Genomic DNA, 26,203 nt, shown 5'->3' with positions numbered 1-26,203 from the left:
CGCTTTGGAGGAAAGGTACTTTTATTAGGAGGAGATTTTAGACAGTGCTTAGCTATTCTTCCACATGACATGCGCTCAGCTATTGTTCAGTGCACCTTAAAATACGCAGACAATTGGCATTGCTTTCAAAAGATACAGTTAGTAAAAAAGATACGATGTCCAGAACCAGATCATAACAATTGCTTATTACAACTGGGAGATGGTACACTCACCAATACAGATGGACTTCACCCACATATTATTACAATTCCTCAAGCCTTTATCTGCGACGACTTAGTTACAGACAGATTTGGAACAGCAATCTCATTAGACCAAATGCCCCTTTTAACACAACGCACTATATTATGTCCAAAAAATATTAATGTGGAAAACATAAATACCCAAGTCATTCCATTACTTCCTGGAGAGACACAACTCTTTCTAAGCTCTGACAAACTTGACTCTGATCACAACAATAACCATCTTCATTGACATTACAAGTTCTGAGCTGGAATTACCTTTTACACTTAAACGGCGTGTACAAAGAAAGTTTCCAATAAACCTTTACACTGTGCCACACACTTTATTGTTTGCTTTCTATTTGTATCATCTACACCTTCACACTATTCTATATCTCATTCATACATCACGCTCTTTGTCATTCCCAACACCAGGGGTTGGCGAGCGAAGCGAGCAGGGGGTGGAGCCCCCTAGTCACTGCAGAGTCTGATGTTGTCAATGGGCTTTGCAGGACAATATGAGAGTCCCTTTGTAAGAACTGAAATCTCTGATTCATTTGGTGTGTATGAGGAGAGATTAACAATGCAGGTCTGTTGCTCTTTGTTTTTTGCTATTAAGTGTCCAGCTTTCTCTTGTAGTCTATGCAGCTTTTTCTTTTTGTTGACAATAAGGAGTTTCTGGAGTCTTTTGTAAGATGGATGGAGCTCCTTTACCATCTCCTGCCCATCATTTCCAAGGAGCAGGATGAGGTCTTGGATCTCTCTTTGCGTGTTCTTCTTGATGTTGTAGAAAATTTGGATTAAGTAGTTTCTTATCCTTGCAGATGTCCTAAAATAAAGTTGCTCTGCAAACCGAGTATTATAAGTTTGTCTGGTTGGATTCCTTATCATGATGCCTTTTGGGATAAGATTTTTCTTTTTGTATTTCGTTAAGAAGAAGATGTTGCTGTCCATGTGTGCCAGTTTCTTCCACCGGGTCTTCAATTCCATGTAGTAGCAGTACATTTCAGTGTCTTGTATATCTGTAGTACTGGGGTGTTGTACCGTGTTAGCCATTAGGAATGTAGAGTAAAGTCAGTAATAGAACAACACAGATGTTCCTGTAGCGGCCCACTTCAACAGCCACGGACACTGTGAGAGGGACTTTAAAGTCACAGGGCTTATGGGCAACTTCAGAACACAGCAAGAGAGAAAAGAATGGGAAGTTAAAGTCAGGCTAAAATTTAACACATCCATATTACTAACCGAGAGTGGTAAACCGGATATGGAAGCAGGTACATGCCCGTGGACGCAGGAGACATAGTGCGCAGGTGCCACACAAAGCCCCCCCGCCCCAGAGTGAAACGGGAGAGAAGTAATATGGAAGCAGGTACATACCCATGGATGCAGGAGACATAGTAAAACAAGAGTCAACACCCCGCCCCAGAGTGAAACGGGACACACTATGGAGTCCACAAAGGTTCACACATCAAACCTGAGATAGTACGGGCACGCGTCTGAAACCGCGGAAGCAAAACTGTCTTGGCTCCAAAACCAAACAGCTCAACAACTAACACAGCTACAGCAATGAGCCCGCATGGACAGATATAATGAACGTAGACGCCTACAACGCGCGTCTCAAACTGCGGAGGCAAAGCAGGCACGGGTTCAAAACGAAAGAGCTTGAGTGATCGAGATACAAAAACGAGCCTGCCTGGATATAATTAATGAACGCAGGCGCCTACAACATGCGTCTGAAATGCCGCAAACCAGGCAGGCATGGCTCCAAAAAGAAAGAGCTTGACTAACTGAGATACAAAGTGAAACGGGAAACACTACGGAGTCCGCAGTGGTCCACAATGCACCGCATAACAGTACGGAAGGAGCTCCGTATTAACAGTGGGGGGCCCCAGAGTGATACGGGCGAACGCTCCGTATTAAACGTATGTCATCCTCACACGTCCAAACTATACAGCATAGGTAAATCACATTACAGTGATGCATTATTGACAGTACAGTAAAGATCACAGTATCGCAAACAAATGGAAATTATTACTCGAAAAAGGGAAAATATAATCATCACGGACCAGGTGTCATTGAAACAAAAGCAGGATAAAGCGAGGTCAGAAATAAAAGACAGAGTAGAAAACAAAGTAAAACGTCATAAAGAGGTTAAAAAAGGGGGCCAAACACATGGAGAGCAGGTTAGAGATAATGAAAACTGCAGTTCAAAAGCTTCAAAAAAAACGTAGGCACGAAACACATGCAGAGCAAGATACAGAATACGAAAGCAGAAAAAAACAACAGGGTCAAAAAAAGAAAGTAAACATTGCATTAGCGCAAAGAAAGAGAACTTATTACTCGGAGAAATAAGGAAACATTGAATAGAGATCAAATATATGGACACAGGTGATATGTTAGAAGTATATATATATTGTAAGGCTTTGAAGTTTAAGTCAAGAGAATTTCAAAAACGGAGTTTACCTCACATGCATTTATTGGTTACTTTGCAAAAAAAATGATTAACTGCTGATGATGTGGATTGTTTTGTCTGTGCTGAAATTCTAAACAGAGAAACCTATCCTGAATGATTGGTACAAAGTCATTAAACTCATCTCACGGACCTCGTTTAAAAGATTCAGCACATTGGGACTCGAAAGACTCCAAATATTGTTTTTACAGAAGTTCAGAAATAAAAGTGAAACTAATGAAATAGCAACAATTCAAAGAAAAAAAAAATCTTAAAAGTGTGTAACTGGAAAAACAAAAACAGGGGTTGGCAAGCGAAGCGAGCAGGGGGCAAAGCCCCCTAGTTGCAACATGGTTTGAATAGAGACAAGAGTTTTATGGCCAGATATGAGGATTGTTGGCATCTCTCAGACTGACACAGACAGCTTGACTACAGGCCCACATTGTATGGAAAAACTCTTCAGAAACATCTAAAGACTTTGTTGGACAGTCATCATATCCAAAGATCTTGACCATACATTGTGCTTGTCTCTTGTTAAATTAACCCTAGCCTGAAGGAATGATTTCCCACTTAAAGATTTCCCAATGTTGTTTCTTGTCCTAGTGTGTATATAAACTCCAGTTTCTGTATTACATCTTGCCTGAAGAAGGGGCCTGAGTCCCCTTGAAAGCTTGCATATTGTAATCTTTTTAGTTAGCCAATAAAAGGGGTCATTTTGCTTGACTTTTCACTGCATTCATAATGGCTAACACGGTACAACACCCAAGTACTACATTCAGGTACTGAAATTTCAGTCTTGTGAACGTCTGAGCTGTGAGTGGTTTGTGATTTTATTATCATGATGAGTATATTTGATACCTCATGTCCCCTGCTGGTGTGACCGTGTGTGTGTGTGCGGGTGTTACACAAGTGCTGGCTCACTTTCATTCTTCTTTCTCCTTTTTCCTGTGCACTTGTTGTTGTCCATTCTTTTATTTCTCTGTTTCTCTAAGTATCTTATTTGTTTTTCTAATTCACTTTCCTCTGGTCCTAAGACAACACATTTTGCTGTAAATAGGAGAGTGAAAGAGAAGAATGGGAGTTCTGGAGTGAGGCATGATGGGCAAAAATGAGAACAAAATACATCAAAGAAGAAAGAGAAATACTGAGAGAACAAAAGAGTGTAAAAAAAAAACAAACAAAAGGTTTAAGATGAATTAGAAATACACTGTGCCACAAAGCAAGTCCTGATTGTAAAAAGAGAAACTGGTGGGCATTGACCCCCCAAACAGCTGTAGAGGTCCAACCTATAAATATCGATATGGACACTGGAATGATGGCTGGGAAATCGGGGTATTCAGTGATGGCAGAACCGATGTCAAGTCTCTGGTGGGGTAAGCGATGTGGAGTGTGTAGAGTAGAATATCCCCACAGAGAAGATTTCATCAAGAATCGGACTGAGCAGACACGTTTACACCTCAGTAACTGACGAGTTCCTAGTCAGCTTTAGAAGTTTATTTGCTGGACTTCCAAGTGTTACCCACTAGAGAAAACTTGAAAGGTTTAACAGTGTCACAAAGACCAGACACAAGAGTCGTAAAAAGGTTTGGGGCAGCCACCCGTATATTTTGTATCCTGGCTGCAAAGTTGCAAAAATCTTATACAGCACTGCTGTGCACAAAACCGAGTCCAAAACAGAACTGAGGGAACAGGGAAAAGGTGGAGACTTTTAAAGGGGAAGACGGGACGTTAGATCGCAGGGGTCCGGCTCATAAGGGTCTTCAACCATTGGCTCGAGCCCGGACGTGACATCACAGGGGCCAGAGCCAGCAAGGTCTTCTTCCATTGGCTCGGACCCGGAAGTGATGTCAAGAGGGCCAGGTGGAATCTCCCATGAATGGTCTTCAGGAAAGGGAGAAAGAGAGTCAGTGCACTCTGCCACCTCCCGGTCTGATTCAAGCCCTTTAGCTGCCTCCCATGCACACGTGTGTGACAACAGTAAAAAGGAATTTAAAACTTTATTATCCTTAACTCTGTTTCATTTAGAACATAAATGTTCTTAACATCTTCATTAAGAAAAAAATATATATGGACAAGAATCAAACAAAACGTAGAAGGCAAGCGTGCTCACCATCACCCCACCATCTCACCCAGCATGCTGCTGTTTCTCTGTCTCGGTTCTCTGACTCCAAAGTGCACCCCAATAAATAACTAATCCACATAAATAATCCACTCTAAAATGCAGTGCTTGTGGACAATACAAACACTTCAGCAGAAGTTAAAAAGCCCAGTCTAAATCCATGCAGATATCGACTCCTGTTCCATTTCTTCCAGCCCAGCACATCTTTCTCCAGCCGTCTCCCCAGTTCACCACATCGGCCTTTCTCAGCTGGCGGAGACCCCTCTCAGCTCTCTGCCCAGGCTCCTTTGATCCACTGACCGATGACCTGCAGAATGTCGATGGAAAACAGCTGAGCCAACAATCCACTCACCTGACCACCAACATCCCGCAGCAACGCCGCCTCACCGTGAAGCTCCCACTCCCACACACACAGCATCACAAACCCCCTCCCACTACAAACAGCGTCCGAGTACACATCTGATAAAACTGTTACATGAACAGACTCCCCAGCACTGATCCTAATGTTTGTCTCTTCAGATGTCCCCTCTCTCTGCTCTCGGGTTCGTTTGTCTAACTGATTCTCTCTTCCTGCCTCCCCTCTGACAGAGACGATGGCCGAAGCCCTGCTGTTTGTAACACAGGATGACTTCACCTGCTCAATCTGTGTGGAGACCCTGACTGACCCCATTGCCATCCCGTGTGGTGACAGTTTTTGTATGCAGTGCCTCACTGACTACTGGGATCTAAGACAAGAGTGCAGATGTCCTCAGTGCAGAAGGACCTTCACTACGAGGCCTGAGCTGCACATAAACACAGTGCTGAATGACGTGGTGAAGAAAATAAAGAAGCAGACACTCAGTCCTCTTCTGTATCCGAGTGATGACGGCCCTGGAGACTTGGAGTGTGACATCTGTACTAGGAAGACGTCCAGAGCAGTGAAGTCCTGTCTGACCTGCATGGTCTCCTACTGTCAGTTTCACCTGCAGCCCCACTTTGAAATAGCGGCCTTGAAGCACCACAAGCTGACTGATCCAGTTAGAAATCTGAAGGAGGAGATCTGTGCGAAACATCAGAAGAGTCTGGAGATATTCTGTAAAACTGATGAGACGTGCATCTGTGTGATGTGTGTGGTGAATGAACACAATGGGCATAGAATGGCGGAACTGGAGAGAGAGAGAGAGGAACAACAGGTGAGTGGGGTCTAGTGTTTAATAAAAAAAATGAAACCAAAGACGTTAAGGGACTTCTAGCAGTAGTTTGACAGAGACATCTAGGCATCCATTTGAGGAGAATAATTGTTCTTGTCTATGATGGTAGGGACCTGGAGTCTATTCTGGTGAGACTGTGCAGGAGACATAATGTGTCTGATGGCGGAATTTATTAGAGTGCAGGAACACTTTGGAAATCAGAGTTCAGAGAAATGTGTGCATGATGTACAGTTTGGAGCTTTACATATTATAACTGTGGTTCATCGAGAGAAAGATGGAATGACACCACGTAATTAACAGATGTGGAAGAGACAGACAGACAGACAGACAGACAGACAGACAGACAGACAGACAGACAGACAGACAGATAGATAGATAGATAGATAGATAGATAGATAGATAGATAGATAGATAGATAGATAGATAGATATGAAAGGTACTCTATAATAGATGAGTAGGTAGGTAGATAGATAGCACTTTGTTTGTTGTAATGGGAAATTTAGTTTTTAGAGAAAATCAAAAAATATAGAAATAGAACAGAAATAAACCTCACAAACAGACACAAAAATTACAAAAAAAGACAAAAACTGTGTATTACGGTTGGTGTAAAGGAGCCCCTTGACACACTTGTGCTGAATATTTGGTTGGCTGAATGTCCTCATGTTGGTGCAGCGTTGTTCATAATGGCGCTCAGCTTTGTCTTCATTCTCGCCTCCTCTACGACCTCCAAGGGTCCTGAGTTTCTCCCATAACTGTGCCTGCCTTCTTGATCAGTTTGTAGAAGTGATGTCCTTGAAGTGATGTTGCCAAACAGCCTACCACACTGGCCATCACAGAGTTGTAGAAGATGTGAAGGATGTCACCTTCTACATTGAAGGAACAAGGTCTCCTAAAGAAAACTGCTCTGCCCTTTCTTCTCTAGTTACTCCGTGTTCCAAGACCAGTCCAACCTGTAATTGATGTGGACCCCCAAGTACTTGTAGGAGTGGACCGCCTCTACATCCACTTGAATGGTGACATAGAGGCTCTCTGGTGCAGTGAAGGTCAATAACCAGTTCCTTGATTTTACTGGTGTTTAGATGCTGACAATTCTTCCCCTGACTCCATTCCTGTGATTCATCCCCCTTATCAATACACTCCATAAGTGCAGAATCAGCTGAGAATTTGAGCAGGTGACTTGATCTGCTGTTATGTTTCTAGTCAGAGGTGTACAGTGACTAGTAATGGAGACAGGCCTGTTCACATGGTGGTCTGCCTGACAGACAGTCCATCATCCAGGACCCCACAGACTCACCCACCTGCATATCTCTGAGCTGACCCCTTAACATGGATGGCAGAATCATATTTAAGGTGCTGGAGAAATCAAAACACATAATCCTCACAGCGCTGCCAGGTGAGAATAAGCCTTGTGGAGCAGACAGATAACTGCGTCCTCCACTCCAACCGTTGTTAGGTCAACTGCAGTGGGTCCAGGTGGTCTAAAACAAGAAGTCTTGCATAGTCCGGGACCAGCCTCTCAAAGGTCATCGTGATGTCAGACATAAGGACCACTGGTGTGTAGTTTGTCGATGAAGAGGCGTTTGCCTTCTTTGGAACAGGAACGATGCAGGTGTCCCACAGCAGTGGCACTTTCTGGACCCTTAGGGATAAACTGAACAGGTCTAGGAGTCCATGTTTGTGTCTTATTGTGGGCTGTGTACTGTCCAGCCATGTTGAATTTCCAAAGGACATTTATTAATACACATCAGTACGATGGCTACTTATGAAATAAAATATTTGCTTGAATGTTTTGCATTTAGGGTTTTGTTTGGTATTTAGCCTTTTAATTTAATTTTTTTTATATTTTTATTTTATTAATTTTCATTGTAATCATTCCATACAAACAGATCCATTTATAACCCAACAAATTTGAAAACAAATCAAACCCCATCCCTGAGAAGGAGAGCTTAGCTAAAGGAAAATTTCTTTAAGCTTTTTAATAAGGCAACATTAGACAAAAGAAGGGGAGAAGTAAATATCTATATAAATAAGAGATGGAGAAGGGAGTTAAATACAATAATAGTTAATTCTCTTATTCTAAAATAATATTGATTAAATCCTGCCAAGTTTTGAAAAAGTTTTGTACAGATCCTCTAACTGAAAATTTGATTTTTTCCAATTTCAAATAATATAAAACATCAGTTTCCCACTGACTTATAAGAGGAGAATTAGGATTCTTCCAATTTAACAAAATAAGTCTGCGTGCCAAGAGTGTAGTGAATGCAATCACCGTTTGTTTGTCCTTCTCCAATTCAAGTCCATCTGGAAGGACACCAAACACAGCTGTTAGTGGGTTAGGAGGGATTGTGATACTAAGGCTGTCTGAGAGGCACTTAAAAATCTTTGTCCAAAATGATGTTAGTTTGGTGCAGGCCCAGAACATGTGACCCAGTGAGGCAGGAGCTTGGTTGCAGCGCTCGCAGGTCGGATCCTGGCCTGGAAACATTTTGGACAGTTTTAAGCGAGACAGATGAGCTCGATATATAATTTTTAGTTGAATAATTCTATGCTTTGCGCATATAGAACTCGAGTGAATTCTCTGCTTTGCTACCTTCCACTCCTTTTCTGATATATTGATTAAGAGATCTTCTTCCCAATGTCCTCTTGGGTCTTTGAAAGGTAGGGACTCTAATAGGATTTTATATAATGTGGAAATGGTGTTTAATTCCTCGGCATCGAGCAGTATTTTTTCCAGTATTGTGGAGTGTGTGAGGTGGGGAAACTCGGGCAATTTCTGTTTAACAAAATTTCTAATTTGAAGATAGTGAAAGAAATGTGTAGCTGGGAGGTTGAATTTTGAACGTAATTGTTCAAAAGATGCAAATATGTTGTCTATATAAAAATCTTTGAGCATTTTAATCCCAAAACTTTCCCAGGTATTAAAAACTGGATATGTTTGCGAGGGTTGAAAGAGGTGGTTTTCTTGCAGAGGTGCCACTGATAAAAGATTTTCCATCTTAAAATGCTTTCTAATTTGGTTCCATATTCTGAGTGAGTAAAGCACAATTGGGTTATTAGTATATTTGCGATAACTTTCATTTATTGGAGAGCAAAGCAGGGAATATAAAGAAGTACTACAGGATTTTACTTCTATTGCAGACCAAGCCTGTGTATGTGCATTTATTTGTGTCCAGGTTTTTATGGCTTGTATGTTTGCTGCCCAGTAATAAAACTGAAAATTAGGTAAAGCCATGCCACCTTCTGCCTGAGGTCTTTGTAGGGTCGCTCTTCGGATACGTGGGTGTTTTGAGTTCCAAATGAATGAGGTTATTATTGAATCTAACTGTTTAAAAAACGATTTATTGATATATATTGAAATGTTTTGAAATAAAAAGAGAAGTTTAGGAAGGATATTCATCTTAACAATGTTAATTCTTCCGGCTAGAGTGAGATGAAGGGTTGACCATCTATGCAAGTCTTGCTTAATTTTTTCCATACAGACGCCAAAATTTTGTTGATAAAGAGCTTTATGTTTACTTGTGATATTTACCCCTAGGTATTTAAACTGATCTGCTATGGTAAAAGGTAGGGTGTCTAATTTAATATTATATGCTTGTGAGTTCACTGGAAAGAGTATACTTTTATTCAGATTAATTCTAAGACCAGATATCTTTTGAAATTCTGTTAGTGCTGTTAAAACAGCAGGGACAGTGTTTTCTGGGTCCGATATATATAAGACCATATCATCTGCATATAGAGAAATTTTCTGTTCCAGTCCTTCTCTGACAATCCCCTTTATCTGATGAGAATTTCGGCAGTGAACCGCCAGTGGTTCAATAGCGATTGCAAACAACAGTGGCGACAAGGGACATCCTTGTCTGGTACCACGTTCTAGTTTAAAGTAGTCTGAGCAAATTTTATTAATACAAACTGAAGCTTCTGGACTGGTATACAGTAGTTTAATCCAAGCACAAATATTCGGGCCAAACCCAAATTTCTCCAATGCAGTGAAAAGGTAATTCCATTCGATCATGTCAAATGCCTTTTCTGCGTCTAATGATAGTAATATCTCTGGGGTGTTTGATTTTGCTGGTGAATATATAACATTAAACAAGCGTCGGAGATTTGAAGATAGATGTCGGCCTTTAATAAATCCAGTTTGATCTTGTGATATTACCGAGGGCAGCACTTTCTCCATCCTTCTAGCTAGGATTTTTGAGAGTATCTTAACATCATTATTCAGGAGTGAAATTGGTCTATATGATGCACATTGTAACAAGTCCTTATTTTGTTTAGGAAAGACGGTGATTAATGCTTGTCGAAATGTTTGAGGTAGTATTTGGTGGTCTTTAGCTTCTGTAAATGTTACCAATAAGAGTGGAGCTAGCTGAGTGGAGAATTTCTTATAAAACTCTACGGGGTAACCATCAGGGCCTGATGATTTCCCGCTTTGTAGTGACTTTATAGCGTCTAGTAATTCTGTTAGCGTTAGAGGTTTATCTAGTTCCTCAGCACTTAAAGCATCTATTTGTGGTATTTGTGAATTATCCAGAAATGCATTAGATTGCGTGTTGTCTTCTTTGGGCTCAGTGGAATATAAAGACTTATAGTAATCTCTAAATGTGTGCATTATTTTATTATGGTCGATGATTTCTTCTCCATTCTTGTTGGTGATTACTGGTATTGCATTGTGAACTTCTTGTTTATGAATTTGTTGAGCTAAAAGCTTATTAGCTTTTTCTCCGTGTTCATAGTAATGCTGTCTAGACTTATAAATAAGTTGTTCAGTTTCTTTAGTTGTTAAGATGTTAAGTTCTGTATGCAAGGCCTGCCTTTTCCTGTGAAGAGCTTCACTTGGACGCCTGGCTTGTTCTTCATCTATTCTAGTAATTTCATTTCTTAGCTCTGACACTTTCTTGGTTTCTAATTTATTTCTATGGGAAAGATATGAAATAATCTGGCCTCTTAGGAAGGCCTTTAGAGTTTCCCAGAGTGTTCCTGCAGAAACCTCTGTAGACATGTTTGTCTCTAGGAAGAAGCTGATTTGTTTGGATATAAATTCTGTGCAGTTCTCGTCTGCCAATAAAAGAGGGTTAAGACGCCATCTGCGAGGTGAGTACGAGGGGCTTATTGATTTTAGCTCCAAGACTAGAGGGGCATGGTCAGAGATAACAATTGTGTCATATTTGCATAATTTAATTGTAGGCAGGAAATTATTATCTATAAAAAAATAATCAATTCTTGAGTAGCTATAATGCACTGGTGAGTAGAACGAATATGTTCTTGAGTTTGGGTTAAGAAACCTCCAGGGGTCTGATAAGTTGTGATCCTTTAAAAACTGTGTAATTATCTTTGCAGTATTAGATGTCGTCCCCCCTGTCACAGGAGTCCTATCTAAGAGTGGATTTAAAACACAATTAAAGTCCCCAGCCATTATAATTTTATGAGTGTTCACACTGGGAATGGATGCAAATAGATTTTGCATGAATTCCTTATCATCAACATTGGGTGCATAAACATTTATCAAAATCATTTTACTGTTATATAAGTTGCCCATGACCATCACATATCTCCCTTCAGGGTCCGACACTACCTCTGATGCTACAAAAGGAACTGTTCTATGTATGAGAATTCCCACCCCTCTAGTTTTCTTTATAAAGCTAGAATGGAACATTTGGCCAGTCCAGTCTTTTTGTAATCTGAACTGATCCTTGGTTAGTAAGTGGGTCTCCTGTAAAAATACTATTTTAGCGTTTAAGCCTGTTAGGTGAGAGCATACTTTCTTTCTCTTTAATTCGTGATTCAGGCCTTTAACATTCCAGCTCACAAAGTTAACTGTCCCATCATGGAGACATTGATTCTGAGTTTTTAATGTCATTTTATAGTTTTAATTGGTAATATGGCAGTTTTAATCTTAGTTTCAAGATTCCCCAGGAGTTGTTGCATGTTAGCCTGTTGCTGCATTGATATTTATAATTATAAGGATTATAAGAATAGATTAGATATAACCTGCTCTCCTTCTCTCCCCCCTTTATCCCCCCACCCCCCCATTTTGCCTCCCCACATGAGGCTAGACCCCACTTCGCGATGTTCCAGTCCTCTGACATACGAAGAGACAGAGCACGTCCAAAACAAAACAAACCCCACCCTGCAGCGGCGTTACAGAATTAAAACAGAGATATCTTTTACAGTTAAATCCTTAATACTATCTGCCGAAAATGTTCTCATTAACAATATTTAATCTTGAAATAATCTTCAGCGCTTTTAAGTTAAGATATTAAGGTTAAAAAAAAATTTAGCCTTTTGATTTGCGTATTTTTATGTCCTGTTTAGTATGTAACGATATTTCGGATATTTTGATATAATATGTAACTATATTTTTGATATTTTGGCATTGACTCCATCTTTATTGTCTTTTTTAACTGAGTTTATTTCTCCAACACGTTTCATTCATCATGTCATTTGGTGTTTCATGTTAAACTTTCTAAAACTCCTCAGCCTTACCTGGACTAGCATGTGTCACAGACAGCCCTTCTGACAAGACCACCTTGTCTGTTCTGCCCCTAATCTTAGCACCCCTGTCAGCCTACCCATACTGTTGCCTTTGTTCAGACATGGATAATGAAAACTGAATTCATGAAAACTCTAACAGCCTATCCACGTGTCCAAAGTGGACGAACACCTCCGAAACAAGAAAACAACACACCATATCTGTCACTGGAGAACACCTGTGTACCCCGGTGTAGCCCATTGGCACATGGGGTCCATGGATGTAGAATGGCATTTGTGATTCATGAAATGTCCTTCTGCTGCTCTGAGCTCTCCTCCACATCTCTAGCAGGCTCTCTTGTCCTTGTGTATTCTTCATGACCTCCTTGTATACCACTGACTGATTTGCACCTTTGTAACCCCCCGGCTTGTCTTGAAGGCCTTGCTCATCTTTATTGACCGTTTTCATTATGTAAAGCACTTTGAGCTACTTTTTGTATGAAAATGTGCTATATAAATAAATGTTGTTGTTGTTGTTGTTGTTGTCTCAGTTGCCAGTTCAAGTCTTCAGTACTTTCATAGCCGTCAATTTGGCCATCGCTAGTAATTGATGCTGAAGGTGGTCCTCTTTCACGACCAAAAGCAGCCCACCATACAGTAATTGGTTTCCTTATCTTTATCATTGAAATTTGAGTTTGTTAACTTTCAGCTGTCTTATTTCTTGAATTCATTTTTAAGAGGTGTTCGTTTTCTCTACGTTTTATTTCTGATGTGTTTTTCTTTTTTTTGATGCTGCTCATGATTTGTTGTCTGGTTTATCTGAGCTCAGTACATTGATCTTCAGACAGAACGTGAATCTGAAAGTTCATTCTCACAAGACCACCGCGTGTCTTCATGTGTGTCCAAACAGAAAGAGCTGGGGGCGATACATAGAGACATCAGGAGGAGAGTCAAGAAGAGCAAGAAGAAACAAAAGAAGATAAGGGGGGCGGTGAAGCAGATGAAGGTGAGTGGAATTAAAATGACATTTCATTTGAATAAAAGAGAAATAAATGAAACATAGAAGAGAGTAATAACATGTAGGGAGGGAGATGGAGAGAAGAATTTGTGTTGTGTCCTTCATAGCATGTCACTGTCCTCCATGATCTTCTATTCATTTGTGGTTCAGTTCAGACAGTGTGACCCCAACGTCCTTTGGATTTTCATCCACACTTTCATTTTCACCCCCTAACATGAACTCAAACTGCAGGTTGGCACAGGTGTTCTGAAGGAGATCAGTGGGCACAACCTTCCTTTTTGGCCGTTTCTAGTTCATTTTTCACAATTTTGTTTGACTCCATAACTTAAGGTGTTCCAGTGGTAGAGTGAGTGCAGTTTCGATTGTTGATTGTTCTTCAGACATTTGAGACGTCTTAAAAACGTCCTTACATATGAATCACAAAGACTCTAAAATATCAGTTTCCTCAGTAAACCGCTTGCCAGTTCCATGTCCCAGCTCAGTTCTGCTGCCTCACATATCTGGTGTCCTCCATCGGTGGTCCTTGTGCAGTTTGTGTTTTCTTTCTGTTATTTGTGGGTTTTCTTCCTTTGTTAATTGACAGCAACTCTATATCAGTCCATTATGATTGTGATGAGGGGTCTGTGTGGCCCTGGGTTTGACTGGCACACTATCCAGGGTTGCTTCTTGACAAGTTGAATTTTTGAGAAGGTGTTCATCCGGAACTTTTCACTTAAACTTTAACAAACTAATTTATTCAGCACAGACTCAACATTAAAGAGTTCAGTGCCATTGTGTTTGTTTAAAGTACTAAATATGGAAGGTTCAGACCACAGGGGCGTATCATCAGTTCAGAAAAAATGTCATTCAACAGGCCAATTAAGAGACGGATGAACTGAGTGGAGGTGACAGTCGAGGAACAGCAAATGAGCGGAGGAGGACAGCCATCCTGACAGACAGACAGACCACCAGAGTGGTTTAGGCCTTTATGCTCGTCTGCTCTTGCGGATTCTTTATAAAATTGCTGCATCGTAGTAAAATATGAAATTCCCCATCTAAGCCCAAGCCGACAGCTCACTAACACTTGTGGCGGATGGCCGGGTCCCATGCCCGGCCGGGATGCCCTTTTGATGTGTATTCAGGGGGAGCAGCCCTGGATGGTGCAGTACCTCCCTCTGGATGCTGGATGGCTGCCCCCCTGGGTTGGAACAGTGCTTCAGTTTCTTTCAGGGCTTTATGGGAGATGGAGTTCTCCTCAGCCCTGTTGGGATCTGGGGTGGCCGCCAGGGGGCATGGCATGGGTCCCTGAGCCCAGCTGGACTAATCTTCAGCCCCACCCGGGAGTGCAACCGGAAACAGGTGATCAAGCACCTGGAGCACTTTCTGGTGGGCCATAAAATGAGCCAGCAACCACCACTCAATGACCAGAGTCGGGTGGAAGGAGGACAAAGTTGTGGAGGAGTGGTGGTGAAAGAGAGAGGAGTGTTTTTGACTTTAGTGTTTAGGCTTGGGACTGTGTTGTACCTGTGGTATTCACGGGGAAGACAGGCCCCACAGGTGAAGAAAAATAAAACTCTTTATTTTATACGTGCCTCCCATGTCAAGTCTGTATATAGCGCCTTTCTTACACATATTTCTGAGACATTTCTTTAAGAATTGATTCCATTGATTTACATGTAATGAATGTTAAACTAGCATAGGGTTCAAATGTAACTCATTCAGACCCCTTTGTTCTGCAGCAAAATTTCAGACACGCGTTAAATCTCCTAATGTCTTCAGCCTTACCTGGACTGGTGTGTATCACAGGTAGAGCTTCTGAGGTGACCACTTTGTCAGTTCTCCTCTCCAGTTTAACACTAAACTCTTTGAATTTGCATCACACAACTGATAAGTCTGACCTTATGTATGTCATTTGTTGCATCCTGGACAATGACAAGTGAGCCACCAAAGACCCATCCACATAGGACTCGTACCTGTGCACCAGTAAATCTAAACCTTCAGCCCCAGGATGAAACCTGCACCTCAGTTTCACCCGGTGATTCAGTCCTGGCCTTCACTTCTTTTCTCTCTTTGTGTGCTGCTTTGGATGTGTCAGTTGGGACGTCTCATTCTTACCAACCGCCTGCTCCCTAACACCGCTGCTCACACATGGCCTGATTTCATGTCCTCCCTCCTTAAATGATCTCTTACCCATTCACTACCCTGCTAGAACAAACCCTCCCCTGCTTGACTGAGTGTGATGTAACTGAATTAAATAGCAAACTGTTTCCATACTTGAACGCCTTCTTCCTGCTTCTTCAAATGTCCTCATTGAGGTGTTCTGTTGTCAACTGTGTAAGCTTCTCACGTCAAGAACTGTACAAATCAATCCCTCAGCCTCTATAATATGAGGAACAAGCATGGGTACTGGTGCTGTCCGCCTACAATAATCTTCAGTATTTCAGTTACACTCCAACACCTGAAATGGACAGTCATCCTGGAGCCACCCTCAGGTGACAAATGAAAGAAGAAAAGATAGGAACTAAAATATGACAGCAACAAATGTCATCAATAAATTAGAATGGAAAAAAGTACAGCAAACAGAGATTTAATAAATATGCTAAATAGCCATTAGAATACAAATCTAGAGATAGATATTGAAAATGCGGTAGATCAAAGTCATCCGAAGTGAACAATAATTATTGTTGATTATAATCAGAGTGTCTACTTAAGGAAACGTGAAAGGTCATCCAGTTCATTTAAACTCGCTGGCTGAGCCATGTTGATCTTAGTGATCCAGTCGGCCTCTTTACGTACGTTACAGGAGACTATCGATGTCACCACATTGTGAAGTGGCCTGGTGATCTCTAGCGCCATACATTTCAAAGCTGTAATGGTGTTACACTTTTATAAAATGCCTGCAATGTTCTGTAGAGTTCTCAGGAATGTGGTGTCTGAGTGTCCCACCTAAAGTAATGGACAGGGGCATAATAGTAAGCAGAACACCCTTTCGGTACTGCAGTTTGGTCTGTGATGGATAACAGAAGCAACAAATAATGTTCAGGTTGCAAGGACTGGGGAAAACCTAACAGAAGTGTGAAAACGGAGGTCTGGAGTTAAAAATCCAATTTAAACCCTAAACCAGAACACAACTACTACACACAACTCTCCCCTTATTTTGCACAACTACCTTCCAACATGCAAGATTTTCTCCTTCTCCTCATCCTCTCCTGCTCTGCTCTAGGTCATTGTTGTCCTACTCCACTTTCAGCTCCAGCTTACCCTGCGCCGCAGGAGAGGCTCATTTTAAAGCTGAACTCTCTAGTATTTCCAGAAGGTGACAGGTCTACTCCAGACGCACCTCTGGGTATCAGACAAAATTCCTCAAAGCACAGTGGAGTTGTCCCCCAATACCTCACTCTAGCAGCTCAAACAAACCTCACAATGGCTACCTGTTCAGACTACTTATCCCACACAGCCCTAGGAATGCCCAAATGGGAGCACTGGCAGTGGGATGCCCCCACCTGGCAAATTCAGAGAACATGTTTCCCCAGGAGAAAATCTCCTACTGCCCTTCTATTATTCCACTTTTCTATTAAGGCAAAGAACCATGATCCACCTCAGATGTGATGCCAGCCCATCCAAATGATCCTTTACAACATCTAACTGCCAACAGAAGTGCCCTGTGACTGGTAATTCATGTTAGATAACTTAATTCAGTGTCTTTTCTCCATCCAACTAGATCTCTCTGGACAATGAAGTGGTGGAACATAAGAAAAGCTTTACTGATCTGATTTGCGGTCTTGAAGAAACCCAAGAGAAACTGATTGAGAAGTTCAGAGAACAAAAAAAGATAGAAATGGAGAAGGCTGAAGAAGTCATGGAGAAACTCGAGGGGGAGATCAAGGAGCTGGAGTGTAAAGGTGCTGAGCTGAAGGAGCTTTCGCAGACCAAAGACCACATCCGCTTCCTGCAGGTGAGGTGACACATCATTGGGAATCTGATCAGACAGGGGTGTGTGGCACCTGAGAACATTTAGAGAGAAATTGAAAACATCTGAGGAGTTTGTACAACATGACAAGAACGGACCATTCAGCCCAATGCAGATTGTCTTTTTATACTCACCTAAAATTTCTAATAGGTCTGTTTACAAAAGTCTTTGAGTTGCTGCTTCCATCTGCACCTCAGGATAATTTGTTAGTTTGCCGGAAATTTACGCCTAACTAACTCCATTTTAAAATATAACATCTAATAAAAGATCACACCAACTTTCTTCATATCTTTGAACACTACTGTCAGGTCACTTCCTCACATCTCTGTTCTTAAACTGATGAGACATTCAAGTCCTTCAGCATTTCGTCCCAGTTCAGACCCCACAGTCCAGTCTCATCACTCTTCTCTCGACTTTATGTTCTGCCATTAAGTCATTTATCAAACAGGGATACCAAACCGGCACACAATATTCAATATATTTGGACTCCCAGCTCCTGAAACACTACATGGTCTGAGGTGTGTGGACTGCCCTTCTAATTAGTGAGTTCAGCTATTTCAGCCTCCCCATAGACTAACACAGGCTGGAGAATGGGGTGCACTGAAGAGCGTGTGACTTTCAGCATGGCACCGGCATAGGATGCCACATTTAGAACAAGTTGGTTTGCTAAATTGCATCCTTGGTCAAGTGCAAGTGCTGTAAGTGTAAAGTGGACATGTACAAGAGTTAAAAACAACAGCTCAGGTGTAAAGTAGGAGAATACAAAAAATCTGTGATGTAAGGCCAAATGTAAGGCACATAACATATCATCGGTCTTTGGGTGCAGCACTCACTATTGAACTCCAAACTGGCTCAGGAATCAACATCAGCACAGAAACTGTTTCTCTGGAGCTCCACTAAACCATGAGCACTACCAAGTACCAACTGGAGCGGTGTCTGGGGCAGTGGAAACACATACTCTGGAGTGATAGATTATGGTTCACAATCTGGCAGTCTGCTTGGTGAATCTGGTTTGGTGGGTGCCAGGAGTACGCCACCTGGTAACAGTCTGGAGAAGGTCAAAAAAGAAATGTTTTGGAAGAACTTCACTGGCCTTCAAAGGGCTCTGACCTTAACTCTATTGAACAGTTTTGGGATTGAATGGAATGGTGACCTTAAGCCCAGCATTGTCACCAAGCATCTAGGCTGACATTTTTAATGCTTTTGTGAGTGAATCGAAGCAAATCGTGGCAGCCATGTCCCAAAATCCAGTGGAAATTCAGTGGAAAAGAGTGGATGCTAAAACAACAAAGTTGGGCAAGCAACTCCATGTTAATGCCCATAGGTTTAGAATGAGATCTTCAGCAAACACATATGGGTATGATGTGTGGGTGTCCACATTCTTTTGGCCATGCAGTGCATATAGTACATGCATCATGGACACCATATCACCCAACTTTGTCTGGTGAATGGTGATCTCTTCTCAGTTTCACTTTCTAGCTGCAGATCTACCATTGTATAATTATAATAATAATAATTCAACAATTCTAAATGCTGGTGCTGTGCCCCTGTGTATCATATTTGGTTTGCCTGTATGAATGAGTCTATAACAGTGGGCACAGAGAACAGTGACATAAAACTTAACAATAAAACATATTATAACAAGCCACCCTTTGTCACTGGATCTATGACAAAAAAAAACAATACTTGAAAGTCATATCCACAAATCAAAAGGTACTAGATCCCTCTTTACATTGTAGACATTTCAAAATCATTTGTGGAAATGTGAGGTGTAATACCACTATAGCTTTGTTCATCTAATATCAGCGTAAATATTAACAATGACAAGTTACAGTACATTTGTACAAACAGTTACATTCAACATGGTGTTACTACATAGTGATCATTATATCTCATCAGTTGTATCATAGCATTATAATTCTATATAGCATCTTAATGGATTCCACTATTCTTTGGTACTCATAATATTTCTAAATTCAGTATGTTGCTATACAGTGGTGTGAAAAACTATTTGCCCCCTTCCTGATTTCTTATTCTTTTGCATGTTTGTCACACAAAATGTTTCTGATCATCAAACACATTTAACCATTAGTCAAATATAACACAAGTAAACACAAAATGCAGTTTGTTAATGGTGGTTTTTATTATTTAGGGAGAAAAAAAATTCCAAACCTACATGGCCCTGTGTGAAAAAGTAATTGCCCCCTGAACCTAATAACTGGTTGGGCCACCCTTAGCAGCAATAACTGCAATCAAGCGTTTGCGATAACTTGCAATGAGTCTTTTACAGCGCTCTGGAGGAATTTTAGCCCACTCATCTTTGCAAAATTGTTGTAATTCAGCTTTATTTGAGGGTTTTCTAGCATGAACCGCCTTTTTAAGGTCATGCCATAGCATCTCAATTGGATTCAGGTCAGGACTTTGACTAGGCCACTCCAAAGTCTTCATTTTGTTTTTCTTCAGCCATTCAGAGGTGGATTTGCTGGTGTGTTTTGGGTCATTGTCCTGTTGCAGCACCCAAGATCGCTTCAGCTTGAGTTGACGAACAGATGGCCGGACATTCTCCTTCAGGATTTTTTGGTAGACAGTAGAATTCATGGTTCCATCTATCACATCAAGCCTTCCAGGTCCTGAAGCAGCAAAACAACCCCAGACCATCACACTACCACCACCATATTTTACTGTTGGTATGATGTTCTTTTTCTGAAATGCTGTGTTCCTTTTACGCCAGATGTAACGGGACATTTGCCTTCCAAAAAGTTCATCAGTCCACAAGGTATTTTCCCAAAAGTCTTGGCAATCATTGAGATGTTTCTTAGCAAAATTGAGACGAGCCCTAATGTTCTTTTTGCTTAACAGTGGTTTGCGTCTTGGAAATCTGCCATGCAGGCCGTTTTTGCCCAGTCTCTTTCTTATGGTGGAGTCGTGAACACTGACCTTAATTGAGGCAAGTGAGGCCTGCAGTTCTTTAGACGTTGTCCTGGGGTCTTTTGTGACCTCTCGGATGAGTCGTCTCTGCGCTCTTGGGGTAATTTTGGTCGGCCTTCCACTCCTGGGAAGGTTCACCACTGTTCCATGTTTTTGCCATTTGTGGATAATGGCTCTCACTGTGGTTCGCTGGAGTCCCAAAGCTTTAGAAATGGCTTTATAACCTTTACCAGACTGATAGATCTCAATTACTTCTGTTCTCATTTGTTCCTGAATTTCTTTGGATCTTGGCATGATGTCTAGCTTTTGAGGTGCTTTTGGTCTACTTCTCTGTGTCAGGCAGCTCCTATTTAAGTGATTTCTTGATTGAAACAGGTGTGGCAGTAATCAGGCCTGGGGGTGGCTACGGAAATTGAACTCAGGTGTGATACACCACAGTTAGGTTATTTTTTAACAAGGGGGCAATTACTTTTTCACACAGGGCCATGTAGGTTTGGATTTTTTTTCTCCCTAAATAATAAACACCATCATTTAAAAACTGCATTTTGTGTTTACTTGTGTTATATTTGACTAATGGTTAAATGTGTTTGATGATCAGAAACATTTTGTGTGACAAACATGCAAAAGAATAAGAAATCAGGAAGGGGGCAAATAGTTTTTCACACCACTGTATGTACCCCACCCTTTGGTGTCTGATCCCTTGTTATAAGTTATAATAGTTGTAACATAACTCATATGCTATTCTGGATCGATTGCTATGATTATTACTTGTTCTTGAACTAGTATTATTGCATAATTGTACATTATTTATATCCTTCCCAACTTCACTATTGGATGTTTTATTCCCATTCAATTTTACAATTTAAACATTACTGGTGGTTAATTATGCATATCCTCATACCTTTGAGCCCCTCTTATAACATTTTCAAGTCTATCTCTAAGCTTTCTATATTCATGCCTTGTCCATCCCAATGGTTTGTAGATAAAGTCTTTTGCTTGGTGGCTTTGCAGATTCTTCTGTACAAATGTATGACTGTTTCAGGAAACTAAAATCTTTCACTATTGTTGGAAATAAGAAAATGTAAACAGTCCTGTTGCCATTAGAGAGCTCATGAGATGCACACATGGTGACTGTCCATTTTTTGCAGAGGAACACTTCCCTCTAGGCTTGCCCTGCATTCAGTAGTCATTCATGGGAGCCTTCAACAGCTGTCATCTCACTTCAGTGGCATTTTACAGCCTGTTTCTGTTAGCTTCCATATAACTTAGTTTTGCAGCAAAAATGTCTGCACACAGCATGGCTTCAAACCTACTCAGCTGGACAATCTTTCTTTGCTTCTGCACTTCTTCCACTCTGGAAAAGCAAATCATTTCTTCACCAGCTATTATCAGGTATGTGCAGCAGTTCAAAAATCATTAGTACAGTCTTTTTTAAATCTTCATTTCGTATAACACCACCTTCTCGTCATTGATAAAACTTTTTACCACTGGCTTGGAGAGACTTTGGCACCATTAAATTGAGTGGCCAAAACTAAAATACTTGCTAGGCTAAAATAAAAGAAGGGTGAAAAGTAGAGCAAATACATAACATAAAACAATTCTTTATCAATCATATGTATAATATAATGCAGCACTATTAATGGCAATTCTAGACCCGTAGTTCTCAGTTTCATATCATAAATAACAGTTAGAGATAAATTAAATATGACAAATTATTACATTTAAACTAGGCTAATGAAAATGTTTCTTCAGTAGAATAATACACTAATCAAAATTAAAAGATTACATCAGTTATACATTACAGGATGTTACATAGTTGAACTTTGAGTGTTTTCATTTTTGTCTAAACAAAAATCTTACAATGTCTAATACCATAGAACAAACTGTAGCTTATCTTAATCAAGAGAAATCTTTTAAATATCTTTAAAATATTACAACAGCACAGTTCATATAGACTAATGGTTCTAATGTATAACTGAACATTCTATTTAGCTAAGTGCATTATCACTGAGCATTGACCTTAATATATTGATATAATAACAAATCTTCATAAAATTAATCACTTACAGAGACAAATCAATACATGCATTCAATTCTAATACATTTTGTAATTACTGAAGTGATAATAATAATCATTTGTTATACATCAAATTATATAAACCCTCTATACTGTTTTTATATGAAGACTAGAGAAATAAATCAGTCAAGTTTAAAAATAGGAACATTTTAACCTTTCTTACACTTGCACTAATCAGCATGCAAGGAAAATAATTCCAATCACTGCTGTTCATTAATCTATGATTGATAAACATTCACCACCCTTTGGTCAGATTATTTAATTTCTCTGCCCAAACTTGTTATTAAGCTATGTCTTGCAGCTTTGTATAGGAATAAAATAATTTGTGTTTCATATGGTTTTGATGAATCTGTAGCAAAAAAACAACATCTATAGGCCTGAGTTATATTTTATGCTTATAATACTTTTTTTGAAATTCAGATTTTAAATTCTTACTCTTTAACTGACTGTGTGACTGGCTGTCTTTTTGCCTCGCAAGGGCATGGGTCATCTATTTAAACCTGCATCTGTTTGTAGGCTTCAAAAACATTCCAGGCTTCACTTAACCTTAAACACAGCCCGCATTATCAATATTCTTATGATCACTTTTCTCAACTTTAATTGTTAACATTTTTAGACAGTACATGTATTACTAAAACAATTAAATTTGAATATGATTCCCGATTATGTTATTACTAGGGGGCTTTGCCCCCTGCTCGCTTCGCTCGCCAACCCCCCATGTATGGTTTTCCGGATACACACTTTTAAGATTGTTGCTATTTCATTAATTTCACTTTTATTTCAGAAGTTACGTAAAAACAATATGTGAAATCCTTCGAGTCTCAATGTGGTGAATCTTTTAAATGAGGTCTGTGAGAGATGTGTTTAACGACTTTGTACCATAATTCAGGATAGGTTTTGCAATTTCAGCACAGACAAAGCGATCCACATCATCAGCAGTTAATAATTTTTTTGGAATGCGGTAAAACACATTTTTGAAATTTTCTGACTTAAACTTCAAAGCCTTATAATATTTACATACTTCTGACATATCACCTGTGTCCATATATTTGATTCCTATTCGCCTTTTAGTTATTTCTCAGAGTAATAATTTCTCGTTGTTTGCGCTAATGCAATGTTTACTTTCGTTTTTTGACCCTGTCGTTTGTTTCTGCTTTCATATTCTGTATCTTGCTCTGAATGTGTTTCGTGCTTACGTTCTTGTTTGAGTCTTTTGAATTCCAGTTTACATTATCTCCAACCTGCTCTGCATGTGTTTGGTATCCTTGCTTTATAACCTCATTATGACGTTTTACTTTGTTTTCTACTCTGTCTTTCGCCTACCCCTGGAGTTTTGGACCCGTGCCTGCTGTGCCTCCGTAGTTTCCGACACGCGTTGTAGGCACCTGCATTGTTTTGAATCTGTGCTTGCCTTGCTTCTGTGGTTTGAGACGCGCGTTGTAGGCGTCCACGTTCATTGTATTTGTCTATGTGGGCTCGTTTCTGTAGCTCTGCGTTGTAGGTGCCCACGTGTATTGTTGTTATCCATGCGGGCTTGTTTTTGTAGCTTCGTTTGTGGAGCTGTATAGTTTTGGAGACGTGATCGTGACTCCAGTAGTTCTCCGTTGTGTACCGTTAGTAAAATGAATAATTGCACTTACTGTTAATACGGAGCGATTTCTGTGGTTGTACTGTCAATAATGCATCACTGTAATGTGAGGGTGACGTACATTTAATACGGAGCGTTCGCCCGTGTCACTCTGGGGCCCCCCACTGTTAATACGGAGCTCCTTCCGTAGTATTATGCAGTGCATTGTGGACCACTGTGGACTCCGTAGTGTTTCCCGTTTCACTTTGTATCTGCCCGTGCCTGCTTTGCCTCCGCAGTTTGAGACGCGCGTTAGTTGTTGAGCTGTTTGGTTTTGGAGCCGAGACAGTTTTGCATCAGTTGTTTCAGACGCACATACGTACTATCTCGGGTTTGATTTGTGAACCTTCGCGTTGACTCCTCTTGGCATGTACCTGCTTCCATATTACTTCTCTCCCGTTTCACTCTGGGGAGGGGGGCTTTGTGTGGCGCCTGCGCACTATGTCTACTGTGTCCACGGGCATGTACCTGCTTCCATATCCGGTTTACCATTCTCGGTTAATAATACGGATATTATTACATGGGACGTCTCTCATCTTTTAGGGTTTCTCTTCACATTATTAAATGGTCAGCTGACACACACCGTCTTACAAATAACATGAACAAGCATTTGCTAGCCCAGACTCTGAATAAGAATAATTTATTCTTTTATTTTCTTTGCTAGATTCTAAATCCCACTTCATGCCCAAGCAAAATTACTTGGCTAAACAGAAGTTCTTTAAACAACATTCAGCACACTGGGGAAAGCAACTGTTCACAAACAATCAGCCTTCACTCGTTTCAGTCATTTCAACATACAGTATTTGGCAATTGCTTCATTCTTTCAAATATTTTCACATATTCACATACTCATATTCTCTTTTACAATTGCATTTCATTCATAGAATAAAGTTTTCTTTCAATTGTATTTCATTCACAGAAATCTCTATCACATGTACTATAAGCTCACTCGAGGTTGTGCTTCCTTTTCTATAAGGTTTCACCATGCAACACACTTAAATGCGTCTCTTCCTTCATGCTTATTAAAACAACTTCTCAAGGCCGCAAGCATTAAATTAGGAATTCATCTTACCTTAGTTTTATATGCGCTAGTTTCCAGATCATGAAAAAGTCCGTGGCGAAATCACGCCCAGGGTCAGGGAGGAAACACTAATTTCCGTGGCGGGCCACAATTCCAGCGGCAACGAGGACAATCCACTCGGGAAATCATGCAGCACAATTCCACAACAAGAAAGCATTCCCATCAAAAGTTACGCGGTCACAAAGAACATTCTGACAAGGAAAACATACGTGCTTGAACCTTTATTCGTATCAAGTGTGCTGACCACTGCGCCACCATGTTCTTCCTTTATAGCACTTAAAATACACAACCTCCATTCATGCACAATCGGGCACATGCTGCTTATCTCAAGAACTTGTCTCCCTTCTCATCTAGTATTATTAAAAGAGCATTTTTCCTTTAAACTGGATCAGGATTCAAAAGAAAAAAATGCTTTGCATGTTTACAAGTCTTAAACAAAAGTGAAGACATTCATTTGCGTTAAACCAATTACACAAATCGATAATTATCTTTCCTTGTTATGTGAGAAACTGGCTCATTTTTAAATTTACAATTATCCAATTATTAGTTAGAGCTCTTTGCATTACAGTTTCTTTTTAAACATTAGCTTATAACGTAGGTTCATAATTTAAGCTATATTTAAAAGGCGATTTCAATATTTTCTGTGTGTTTAAACACACGGCATGATTCTTTAGCAGTACCATTATAGGTGGGGGTTGCCAAAAACTTTAACCTTTAACCTTTAAGGCAGAGAGATTACAACAGCTGCCCAGTTCACTCACTGCATTTTAACACATGGACGAACCGTGTGCATTGGATTTCTATTATGCCATTAAAGATTTCTACAATTTATTTTAGCGAGCGCGATCGAGCTGTTATGGATTTTATCAGCATTTTTACCGTTCACCTGTAAGTAATCGACTTCCAGACCTTCTATATGCGGGATTGATTCATCATACAAAGTAAGTGTCGGCATGCCTATCTACATCGTATCTTAACGCACAGCTCTTTATTGCTTTTTCAAAATATTGTTTCTAATGGCTAAACGATGCAACTTATTTAAATAAGTGTTCCCCAACACGGCATTTACTTTTCAAGCA

General features: G+C 40.3%; 1 protein-coding gene across 1 annotated transcript in view; it reads left to right on the top strand.

Moving 5' to 3' along the window:
- The first annotated feature begins 5,379 nt into the window (after positions 1 to 5,379).
- The window catches only part of LOC127527135 (E3 ubiquitin/ISG15 ligase TRIM25-like), a 142,602-nt gene continuing 121,778 nt past the window's right edge, over positions 5,380 to 26,203 (top strand). Inside the window, exons 1-3 of the mRNA XM_051924797.1 lie at positions 5,380 to 5,958; positions 13,355 to 13,450; positions 17,163 to 17,396. Coding sequence (XP_051780757.1) covers positions 5,380 to 5,958; positions 13,355 to 13,450; positions 17,163 to 17,396 — 909 coding nt within the window. The remainder of the gene's footprint in view (positions 5,959 to 13,354; positions 13,451 to 17,162; positions 17,397 to 26,203) is intronic.

Source organism: Erpetoichthys calabaricus, chromosome 3, assembly GCF_900747795.2.
Source record: "Erpetoichthys calabaricus chromosome 3, fErpCal1.3, whole genome shotgun sequence".
Taxonomy (NCBI): Eukaryota; Metazoa; Chordata; class Cladistia; order Polypteriformes; family Polypteridae; genus Erpetoichthys; species Erpetoichthys calabaricus.
Note: the sequence above shows the minus strand (reverse complement) of the source record. Positions and strands in the feature narration are given on the sequence as shown.